Here is a 12,251-nt window from a genome sequence, read left to right on the forward strand (position 1 = left end):
CTGGCACTACTTCACCACTCCATTAACTGCCAGCAGGAGTACACAAGCTGGGTTACACCAGCAAAGGGAAACTGGCCCACAGTGGCAGGCAGAGCTGCAGGAAATCCCTTCTGTATTAGGACACTGAAGCAACTATTGCCCTCCAACCAAACTATTACCAGGTTAGTGGAGAAGAAGGCATGGGAATCCGGGCAAACGTGGCTGCTAGCAAAAGAGATGCCATTGCTGAAGGTGCTTAGAAACCCTTTCAGGACTACTTGGGATCTCGGATCAGCTCCTGGCAGGTAGCAGCCCATAGACAAACTTATCAGTGGAGGAAGTTTTGCAGTTAACTGTCAAACTATTGATGAAGGCAATTTTTATGAAAAAATGTATCCTTGTCCACATTTTGTTCACTTTGAGTGCCTTCCTTCATGGCAGCTCTCTCTAAGGAAGCTCTGGAGAAGCCACTGCTCAAGAAACCAACTCATGGACAATCTTGACTTTTCTTTGGGTTGTGGGCTGTGCTAGAATTATCCATCTCTCTGCCATCTTGGGGCTAGGCCATGTTCTTCATCATCTGCCCTGATTGCCTGTTGGCTTTAAACTATAAGGCCCTATACAGTTTGGGAGCTAGCTACCTGCCGAAGAGCTCCTCACCATGCATAAGACTGTTGCCATTGTGGTCAGTGGAGATGCTCAAGCTAACGTCTCTCTGGTTTTAAAGGGAGGGGGCTGATGTCAAGGCATTTCCTGACATGGCATTAAACAACATTGCCTTTTAAGATTCTTGCCCTTCCTATTCTCCCATTGGGCTGACAGAGCCCAGATCTGTAATATTAAGGCCTTGCTGCAAGGCTCTTCTGTTTTCTCGGCCTTTTGTTGGCAGGCAGGTTGAGGGAGGCTATAGGTTTGTTGGGCAATTCATATTTTTAATTTTGGGGGTTGACCAATGAGAAAGCCATTTCATTCTGGCTTTCTGCACGTTTTCAGTATCTGTATAAGCCCCTAGAGCTTGGGATAGATGCTTTTTAAAATTCACATTGGGGATTGCAAAGGCCTGATTTTCAGCCTAGCATTATCCAGGCCTCTCTTTATGCACCTTCAATTTTGGGGGTGCAGTCTAGATCTTGTGCATGATGCCTAAATGACCTAAATTTCATCAGCAGTTATTTGTGGCCAGGTTTTGAAAATTTGGCCCTAAAATCTTCCAGTGGCTTCTGCTGGGACACACCAATGGTACAGCTTGGACTGTGAAACCTATCTTCCAGCAGCGGTACCCTTTGAAGTGTTCTGACAACTACTACCTTTCCTGACTCTGAATGTTCAGAGGGTGCGACTATGGAAGAGTGGCAGGAAGCATCAATCACCCTGCTTCCTTTCAACCATGGGAGCAGATAGACCAGCAGCCTCAGTGGTCCTGGGACCCAGATTCATCAGAATGGATCATGGCCAGTGCAATCATCTTTTTGTTTAGCTAGGTTTTAGTTAGTTGGTGTTTTTTTTATTTTTCTTCTTCTTTTCTTGTTTTGTTTTGTTTTGTACTAAGGATCTTACTGCTCTGGCACCAGTCTTTTGTTCCAATATTATGGAATTTGAAAACAAATCTGGGTTCAAAGGTGCGCTACTTGTCCTGCCATTTTTCCTGTTTTCAACATCCATGTGTGTTGTTTGGCCTGCTTGGGGAAGGTTATTTGCGTTCTTATTGCTCCATATGCAGCTTCTTCACTCCCAGGATCAGAAAGGTGCATCAGAATAGCCTCCAAGTTATGCTAGTGCTAGAAGTATTAGAGTTAAACCTTCCAGTTCTGAAGCACCAGGGATCCGTAAGTGCTGGGAATTCAGCCTCCGCTCCAGCCCCCAAGGGGGTTAAAAAGCCCAGCACAGTTGTTGGCCTCCTTAACTGGAGCCAAAATTGTACTTTACAGGTGGAAGCAATATTTCCTACTTTGGGGGACACACACTCTCCACTTGACAGCATGTGCCATAGGACTTTGACAGTTTTAGAACTTGGCCTTCAGTGTAGTACTTACTTAGCTCATGGCGTCTCTCTTCAAACGCATGGGAGACTGTTCCCCGTTTCATCTCTTGATTAAGATATCCTTTTCTAGCAGATGGAATAGCTACAGAAAAGTGAGTGAGCTGTAGGCTTTCATGGCGGACCCCCACTCTTACAATCCTTCACAAAGATAAAGTGATGGTAACAAAATTCCATCTTAACCAGTTCATAAACTTGCCAGTGTTTTTCCTTAGGCCTCACTCTTACTCAGGAGAAGCTAGGCTGCACACCTTGGATGGCTTCTATTTAAAGAGATATGCAGAAAATCATATAGACTGTTTATCTCTTATGGGGGGAAAGTACAGGTCAGGTAATGGCATCACATAACATTTTCAAGTGGGTTGGCCTCCGTATTGAAGAGTGTTATGAACACACTTCTGTTCCACTTCCAGAAAGGCTTAGAGCACCCTCGCCTAGAGTGAAGGCACTTCCGTGGCCTGTATTACACACATTCCCATATTAAAAACTTGTAGAGCTGCCACCTATCGCCCAATTCATACTTTCCACAAACCATTATTGCTTAGATCTAGCATCGAGGTCAGACGCCTGGTCCAGTAAAGAAGCATTACAGTCTATATGTCAGAGGCCGTCTCATCCCACTGTCCAGAGGGAGGAGTGCTTCTGGCCGGACTCCCAAGAGTGGGAATGGGTAGGAGCCATCTGACAAAGAAATAAAGGCTGTTCAGCTGTAACTGGAGTTCTTCAAGATGGACTCTACATATCCACACTCTCCACACACCGTCCCTCTTCCTGGGTGTCCTAATTTCAACTTAGGACCTAAGGAACCAGTCAAAAGAACTGAGGCAGCCAGTTCACCATGCTGGGGGGAGGGATAGCTAGTGGTTTGAGCATTGGCCTGCTAAACCCAGGGTTGTGAGTTCAGTCCTTGAGGGGGCCATTTAGGGATCTGGGGCAAAAATTGGGGATTGGTCTTGCTTTGAGCAGGGGGTTGGACTAGACAACCTCCTGAGGTCCCTTCCGACCCTGATACTCTATGATTCTATGAACCTCTTACTCCAAACATTGTGAGCTGCTTGGTGCTCAAGAGCACTCCAACAGGCACTGGTGTTAATACGTTCCAGCAATTCATGCTGCACCATCGGCGCATCTCAAGAGTACGAATGCACAGAGCTCATTTAGGGTTCTGATTACAGGTGAGCAACCTCTGCTTTTCACTTCCAAAGTTTGTTTCCTAAGTATTTTCTGCCTTTTGATCACAGTACTTCAGTGAATTAAGAGCAAGCTTGATAACCAGCCAGCCTGACAACAAACGAGAGGTCCTTGACCAGTGCTTTAGGAACCTAATGGAAGGAGTGGAACAAAACCTTTTGGTAAAGAACAGAGACAGGTAAGCTCACAACACCCAAAGTGTTCTCTACTGATTAAAGCCAAATAAAACACTCAACCGGAGAATAACATAACAGAGTATTCTGGGCTAACTTGCAACTACAGTGGAGTTTGTTAGCTTCCTTTAAAAGTAAGGTTATGTCCTACCCAATAATCCTCCCTTAGACTTACTAGTTGGAGCCAGAGCATTTGATAATTATCTATTTAGTTGCTTTTAAATATGTATTTATTTAGGATAGTCTCAAAGGCAGGGCCTGCCAGGAAATGAGTGCTCCTTTCTCTTTTTGGCCACCACCTCCCCACTGAAAAAAACTACCCCATTTTCTTGGGAGGAGCATAGGTCTCCCTTTCTCCAACATGGTCTCTCCAACAAAAACCGGTCTGATGCTCTTGGGTGCTGCAGAACTACGATGGCTTCTGCAGCGTCTGCTACTCTAAGTGCTGCTGCTTTGACTGACCCTAGCCCCTGCAGACGTAAGGATGTAACTACGAACTGTAAAAAGACAGAAATGGGAGAGGGTCAGTTGGGTCCTCATACCAGCTAACTGTAACACTACTGAGCTGTTTTTTGTTTGTTTGTTTTTTAGAAGACCAAGATTGGCAATTTACTCACTTTCACCCTTGCTGTAAAAAAATTGGGTTAGTTTAAAACAAGAGCAATAGAAGTTGACTGCATTTGAGGTTCACACTAGTTGTCTGTTACCAACTGTGTTTTCACCTCCCCTCACCTTTACTCCACCAAACCAAAATCTTAACGTGATTTATACCATGGTAGAATTTCCTGGAAAGCTTGAGACAAACTGGACAAGACATTTGGGAGTGGGGAAAGTTAAAACTATTAGATGATTCCATTTCTCCATTGTTTTCTGAGAAATGTTGACTTGTCAAAACTCCAAAACAGTTTGGTTTAGAACCCCCAGATGGGTTTTAATCTGTTGTTTTACTCTAGGACTGGTGCCTTGGGCTATTTTTAGGTGGAAGAGGGTTGCTTTTGAAATTATTTAGCTGTTAAAATACATTTTTGAACACATTATGGTCTCTGCAGAGATGATCATTTCCTTATATCCCTGATACTAAGTTTATAAACTCCACATGACCCCACTGTGGATAATGGCAATGGAGGGAACCAGTTGAGAGCGGGCAGTGTGGAGATGGAAGGGGTCCCACCTAGTAGTGTAGTGACCACACTTATTCCATGAAATAAGTCCACTTAACATGCCTCATATGCAGCTTTCTCCATGTAGTGGGGAGCCATGTGGGAACCAGAAAGGAGGAAACCATAAGAGGTAATGGTGGCAGACAGTCTGGGGAGGATAGAGATCCATCTCTGCACAGTTTGTAAGCTCCATGGGGATTTCTGTGACTGAACAATCCCACCAGTGTTTTTAACAACTAAAGAAATTCCCAGAGTATTTATTTATAGGTAGATAGTTCAAGCCTTAACTCCATATCTGTCAGTTACTTAAAGGGAAGAACCCTTGAGATAATATTTTCTAAGGAAATAAACAATGTTGGCCTGGAAATTTAAAATTAAAGTTATACTTGAAAGGTTTTAAAAGTACAGAAATACAGTTAAGGTCCCACAACCAACCTCAGCCATTAAACAGTAGAGTCACCCATCGAACAACCACAGACTAGGTGTCAATCTCATCAAATCATGTCCATGACTCAGGTGTGAAATGTTATGGGACTCCCATATTCTGGTGTACAGTTAGCACTGAGCTACTTTACTCATATAGATTCATAGATTTGTAAGGCCAGAAGAGGCCATTGGCTCGTTTAGTCTGACCTCCTGTATCTCGCAGGCTAGAGAATTTCACTCAATTACCCCTCCATTGAGCCCAGTAACTTGTGTTTGACTAAAGCATAACTTGCAGAAGGGCATCAAGTCTTGATCTGAAGACATCGAGAATCCACCACTTCCCTTAGTAGTGTGTTCCAATAGCTAATCCCCCATCACTGTTTAAAAAAGAAATGGTGCTTTATTTCTCATCTGAATTTGTCTAGTTTAATATCCAGCCATTGGACTTCTTATGGGCCACTGTAGCATTTAACCTGAACACTATCTGACTTTAAATTGATATAGCAAACGACTACCGTCTTTAAGAGTCCACATAGCTGCTTGGAAAAACAGATTAGCGTTCACATCTCATCACCAAAAATGCCCAAATTAAGGGCTATGTCCCCTGGAGTATTTAGAGTTTAAAAGGTATGTCATATACCATGATGTTTGCCATTGACATGTCATATGGACAAAGGGGCTGAACTCCCCTTTCACCTCCACGCTAACACTTAGGTGCATTGGCTGGGGTCAGTGGGAGAAGCTTGTGCTCCAGCTACCCATGCTGTCTCTGTTCTGTGGATGACCAAGACTTCAGTCTTGAGGGCTATCATCACCTAACTTGCATAAGCCCTAAGTTCAAACACACACAGCCTCCTAAAATAGAATTGCAACGTACGGTGTCTGTGGAGTATTCTAAACTCCAAAGGTTGGGTGGTCTTCTGGGAAGTCTTAGTAGCTGCAGCTAGAGATATGTAGACTGCTCACTTGGGGGTAATGTGAACAGGTATTATCTAGAATCGTTAAAGGAACGATACATCAAATGAGTGATCTTCTCTCCCAGCTTCCTGGGATGGCTTTCAGGCAGCCATAGTATGAACAAGCAACATGTCTTATACCCAGGCCAGGGGTGGCCAACCTGTGGCTCCGGAGCCACATCCGGCTCTTCAGAAGTTAATATGCGGCTTCTTTTATAGGCACCGACTCTAGGGCTGGAGCTACTGATGCCAACTTTCCAATGTGCCTGGGGGTGCTCACTGCTCAACCCCTGGCTCTGCCACAGGCCCTGCCCCCACTCCACCCCTTCCCGTGCCCTCGCTCCTCCCTCACCCCCCTACCCCCCCGAGCCTCCTGCATGCCACGAAACAGCTGACTGAGAGGTGAGGGAGGGAGAGGGAGGCGCTGCCGGTGGGTAGGAGGCGCGGGGGGTGGGGGAACTGATGAGGGGCTGCTGACGTATTACTGTGGCTCTTTGGCAATGTACATTGTTAAATTCTGGCTCTTTCTCAGGCTCAGGTTGGCCACCCCTGACCTAGGCAGTCCTATTTTCAGAGGTTATTTTGGGCTCTTTTAAGTGTCTTGTAACTTCCTAGAAAAGTCTGTTTTACTTGTTTATTTTAATTTGGAATGTTCAAATGTGAGCAGAAATCAGTTTTCATTAGCAAAGAAACAAACACAAAAGTAAAGAAGTATGCACAGAAACATTCTGAAATGCATCCTCTGTAACCACACGCAGCAAGCCCTAACCTACCACACTGCTGCTATCTGCAGTGAACTATGAAGAGCATGAATAGGAAGGGATATCAGCCCCAATCCTTTCTAGGGATCTTAGACCCACCTGGAATCCCATTGGCTTTGCAAACATCATCTACACAGAGCCCTTTGCAGGATCAGGGCCTTAAACTGTAATTCACAATTGGTGTTCCTTGGACATCTTCCTTAATCTGACCTTACTGAGCCTGTGAGATTTGACAGCCTCCAAGCAAAGAATGTTTCAGCTGCAATCAATGCAGCTGCAGCATTTAAAAAAGGAGGAAGGGTCCTATATTTGGGGGCACATCTAAGATCAGGATTGTGCCTAATATTTTAAATTAGAAACAAAACATTTAATTTCTGCTGCTGAAAATACGTATGTGAAATGTGATAAATGGCAATGCTACACTGTGTTTTAAATAAAGACAGACTGAGGAAGTGGATTTGATCTGGATCAGGTTTGTACTTGCTTTTAGGGCTGAATCAGGGCAAGGGTTCAGTTTCAGGTTGTGATAGTGCTGAAATTACATGTGCTGTCCTAGTGGGATTTGGGCCCCAAAAAAGCTGTACAGTATTCATTGAGTTTGCACCATCTGTTCTCATATGATTTTTGGACAAATCAGTACCAGAAAATAGGCCTTATAGTATATATATCATATGAAAAGTGGTTCAGATATGAGATTCCAATTCTGGCCCACCTCTGCCTTAAACTTGCCAGCAAATATGGTAAAAGAGACAGTTCCAACTACGTTGATAAACAAGCGAATTTGGTCTGCCTTACGTGTAACTGTGTCCTGTTCTGCTGAGACACAGGTTGTACTCTGCCTTCACTATCAAGAAAGGACACTAGGTCTGAAATAGTCTGAACTCAATGACTTTCGGAGCATGTTGGCACAAAGTCATTCATTTGTCAAGGTTTTGGGGGATGGTTGAGGGCATTTTTCCCATAAGCAGCATGGGATTCAAAGGAGCTTTCCTGTTTTGATTTCCTGGCTGGCTGAATTTACCATTCATAAATAGTTCATGCTCCTAATGGTCTGAGCTTACAGGCTGTCCACACATAATGTTTTTAATGCTGCTGGCTAGTTGTTATTATGTTGTAAGACTAATTATTAGGACACCTAGAGATTTTATCTGAGCATTTTTAATGTTTTTCCTATTGTTTAAATCTAAATAAATCCATAAATCAGAGGTCTGGTTTAACCAAAGATTTGGGGTTTTCTCGTGCCCAGATTCACCCAGAACATGTCGGTCTTTCGAAGAGACATGGCTGATGCCCTGCGCTGTGAAGGGGCTACGGAAGCAAGCAGTTTAGATATGATGAGTTGACGCTGACTTTGGAAACCAGAGCATTGACTAACAACATATAGACTTTGAAAGTTTTGGACCTCACCATATTGTTAGATAGGAGTTGAAAACTATTTTTTTAAATAACTTCTGCCTTTTTATATCTCTGGCCTAAACATAAGAATTTATAACAGTGAAAATGATGTAAAATCAGTCTTAGCTTAAAAAACATTTTCAAACTTTCTTATCAAAATTTATTATCCCTGTTCTTAGACATGTATGAAATGGTGTAGAAACAATACTTAACCAAAGAACAAAATAAACACGCATTGCTTCTAAATGTGTACTAGTTAATGATTCTTAGTTCCACCCATAGCAATAAATAATGTTTCTGACCGCTTTCACTGAGGTCACTTCTGATTGAAACTTTGAGACAAAGATTGGTATAAATTCTATATGAACTCTCTTGAATTAATAAAAATGATTATTTTTCTACAAAATGGTTGCATGTATATTTTAAACATGAGGTTTATGACTCTGCACACTGCAAAGAAGAACAAAGATTAGCAGAATGAAAAATGAGCTCTTTTGGACTAAGAATGTAATAGGAAAACCTAGAATATGGGATATTATAAAGCTTAGAGACAGTAATGCACTCTTTAATGAGATAAAGATAATGCTTTCATTACACAAACATACATTTCAAATGTCTTATTCCAGAAAAAAAAAACACAAACAAAAATACAATTGTTGAGACACGTCTTTAAAAAGAATTAAATCTGTCACCCCTGGAAAAAAGAAAGCCGGTAGTAACAGACACTTATTTCCCATATTCAGAGTGGTAAATGGTATAATGAAAGGGTGCATTTAAAATAGAAAATTCAGCAGATTGCTCTTCAGAGATCATAAAAAGTTCAATATGTGCCAAAAAAAAATTCCTTTTATGCTAAGGCTCATGCATGCATTATCCGCTCTGATTTGGTATAGGACAATTAATTTCCATTTTGTGGTGGGTATCAATTATTGTGTGGATTGATGAAATACACCAATTAATTGGAGTGAAATTTACCAAAAATTGAACTATTTAAGCAATAAGTCAATTACATTTTTTAATGTACAAAAGCTATTACATGCAATTAGAAACTGCTGCTATCTCATTGTTTTCTTAACTAAGATGTAAATAATCTACTTCATATGTTTTTCATGCCATTTTATATTTGGGTAACTTGGTAATATTTTTAGCACTTTCTTGAAAAGAATATACGACTTTCAGTGCACCTAGAGTGGGGGAAGTTCAAATCAGTATTTCCTGTAGACATTTTCCTGTTTTTTCTGTGATTATCTTATATTCTTTCTCTACAAATTTTAAATAGTTACCGTAGGAACTATATAGGAGATGAAATCATTCAGTTGAGCAATTTTCTGTTTGCCTTACATTGAAGCATAGCTAAAGAAAATAGTGTAATCTACAGCCATAGGGCCTAATTTGCAGAATTACTGAGCACCAAAAAATCCACTTGAACCCCGACTGCCTGACATCTTTGAAAATCAGGCCACTTTTATTTAGGTGCTGTAACAAAGTTCCTCCTCTACCTTGGTGGGTCTTGCGCTTATTGGCGGATTTGCTCACCTTGGAGCTTCACGGCAGCCCTCAGTTTGGCCGTTTTTGTGAACCCACAGTCCAGGTCAACTCCTCCTGTGTCTGACCAGGAGTTGGGAGGATTTGGGGGGAACCTGGGCCAGCCCTCTACTCCAGGTTCTAGCCCAGGGCCCTGTGGAATGCAGCTGTCTAGAGTGCCTCCTGGAACAGCTGTGCGACAGCTACAACTCCCTGGGCTACTTCCCCATGGCCTCCTCCCAACACCTTCTTTATCCTCACCATAGGACCTTCCTCCTGGTGTCTGATAATGCTTGTACACCTCAGTCCTCCAACAGTCTGCATTCTCACTCCCAGCTCCTAGTGCCTCTTGCTCCCAGCTCCTCACATGCACACCACAAACTGAAGTGAGCTCCTTTTTAAACCCAGGTGCCCTGATTAGCCTGCCTTAATTGATTCTAGCAGCTTCTTGATTGGCTGCAGGTGTTCTAATCAGCCGGTCTGTCTTAATTGTCTCCAGAAGGTTCCTGATTGTTCGGGAACCTTCCCTGTTACCTTACCCACGGGAAAGGGATCTACTTAACCTGGGGCTAATATATCTGCCTTCTATTACTCTCCTGTAGTCATCTGGCCTGACCCTGTCACAGTGCCTAAATGTGGAGTAGGAACCCAGTTTTAGGTGCCCAAGTTAGATTAGTTCAAAGGCTTTATTGTTATTACTGATCAGATAAATAGCCTCTAGTACAATGAGTCACTTTCCCATTGAGAACTTAGACAAAATTAGAATCTTCTTTAAGTCAAATTCTGAAAGCAACAAAATCTAAACTACTTTAACGAATGTTTGGGAGTGGAGGGGTTGTTTGCTGGTTTTCATTCTACCCCTGAAAATGGCTCCAGGAGTCTATGTGCTAAATGGTCTCTCCTTTTTTGGCAAGTTTGCTGTAGAAACCACTTCAGTTATCTGTTTCAGAGTGGTAGCCATGTTAGTCTGTATCAGCAAAAAGAACGAGTACTCCTCGTTCTTTTTTCAGTTATCTGGAAACTCTATACATTTGCATTAAAAGGTTCAGATTAAAACTAATGTGTTCGTTGACTCTGCTTTTCTTTGTCGTACTGCAGAAATAAATAATAGTTACATGCAATCAGCTTGCACCCACAAATCAGTCAGTTTACTGGCTAAATTAGCCTGCTCTGCTGAAAGCTAAATTTGGGCATATTGAAAAGAAGCACCATGTGCCCTCATAACTCAGCACTCAGATTTTAGGGCTTCCTCTAATATAAGGCTATTGACTCCCTGGAGCATTGAAGTGCATTTTCAGAATTTCACTTCTAAAACATACCTTGTTACAAACAAACAAACAAGGTCCTAAACTGGGCAAACTTGATATGCATATTTGAACAGCATCTCAACCTCAGTTAACAATTGACAACTAGAACTTATGTAGAGTAGACAGTCGTATAAACATGCCTGCTTTTAGGTTTGAAAATAGATGGCATAGCAAATAAAGCCTATATATTATGGCTCCAGCTTCTTTCTTAAGAGTTTTAACTGTCAACTCTTCAAAGGGGCACTGTCAAAGTGAGTAGAGCCCAGAATTTAACCGACCTTTTCTTTCTCTTCACCTGTTTACAAAGTTCATGTAATTCTTTATATTCGTTTTCTCCACAAGTGCTTTAAAGCATCCCCCTTCTTTAAAATCAAAAGGTGTGGAAACAATGGAGGGATAATATTAGTGGGGAGATGAAGTGCAGACTCCCAAGGTGGCTGGGGAAATTACCACAGTGGTGTCCTCTCAAGAGATCACTGTGAGCTAGCCTGAGTGATTATTGTAAAGTGAACAAATCAGGACTTGGAAATCAATCTGATTTTCCCCCAAAGGTACTACGTATAACCATAGTGCAAAACCTAGTCATCTGAAGAAATCCCAGTTAGGTCTTCCTTCTATGAGGGGGAATGAACTACCCCCAAAAGGAACCTAGCACAGGTTGTATTTCATATGACTATGAAAGGCAGACCCAGCTGTCCAAGGAAAATACAAAGTTTTAATACTTTGCCCTGCTTGCATAAGAAGGCTTTGAAGAAACTCAGCCACTGGTGTATGCTTTATAAAATAATTCCTTAGACTTTTTAATGTTTTATTGTACTGCGAGTTTATGGTGACAGCAAACCTTTCAAACTATAGAGGGATAACACACTTCCTTGCCAGATTAAAAAATAATGTTAGTGAGGATTTTATGTACCTTAGTGTAGATTGCTGTTAAGAGTGCTTCTTTGAGAACATTCTCTTTGAGGTTTACAGAAAGCGTAATAAAATATGTAAGTTACATTTCTACAAACAAAAGCCATCATATAAGTTATTTATAAGTGTGAGATCGAAACAGTATCACGATAAATAAACCCTAATGGATACCTGCGGCATCCATCCTAACATAATTTGCCCAACAAAAGTGTTGAAACCAAGTCATATTTAGTAGAAAAATCTGGCAGGAACAGAGCATAGTTGTACAAAATAAGAAGAATAAAATGGAGCAGAGAGGCAAGCCATTTGTGGGGGCTGGCTGCTCCATCAGGTTTGCACAGTGATCGGTTTGCACAGTGATCTGTATGTAACTCTCTCAGCCTTCCCCTTCCAGAAGTAATAAGTTTGATGCCAGATGCACAAGGTGAT

The 12,251-nt window shown here is 42.0% G+C and overlaps 1 protein-coding gene across 3 annotated transcripts in view; it reads left to right on the top strand.

The window, feature by feature from the left end:
* RANBP17 (RAN binding protein 17) overlaps window positions 1-8,325 on the top strand; it is a 276,059-nt gene extending 267,734 nt beyond the window's left edge. For all 3 annotated transcript variants that reach the window (XM_073355989.1, XM_073355992.1, XM_073355993.1), the window contains 2 exons: window positions 3,259-3,386; window positions 7,931-8,325. In XM_073355989.1, the coding sequence (XP_073212090.1) occupies window positions 3,259-3,386; window positions 7,931-8,027 (225 nt within the window). In that variant the 3' untranslated portion in view covers window positions 8,028-8,325. The remainder of the gene's footprint in view (window positions 1-3,258; window positions 3,387-7,930) is intronic.
* The last annotated feature ends 3,926 nt before the right edge of the window (window positions 8,326-12,251 follow it).

This window comes from Lepidochelys kempii, chromosome 8 (assembly GCF_965140265.1).
Source record: "Lepidochelys kempii isolate rLepKem1 chromosome 8, rLepKem1.hap2, whole genome shotgun sequence".
Lineage (NCBI taxonomy): Eukaryota > Metazoa > Chordata > Testudines > Cheloniidae > Lepidochelys > Lepidochelys kempii.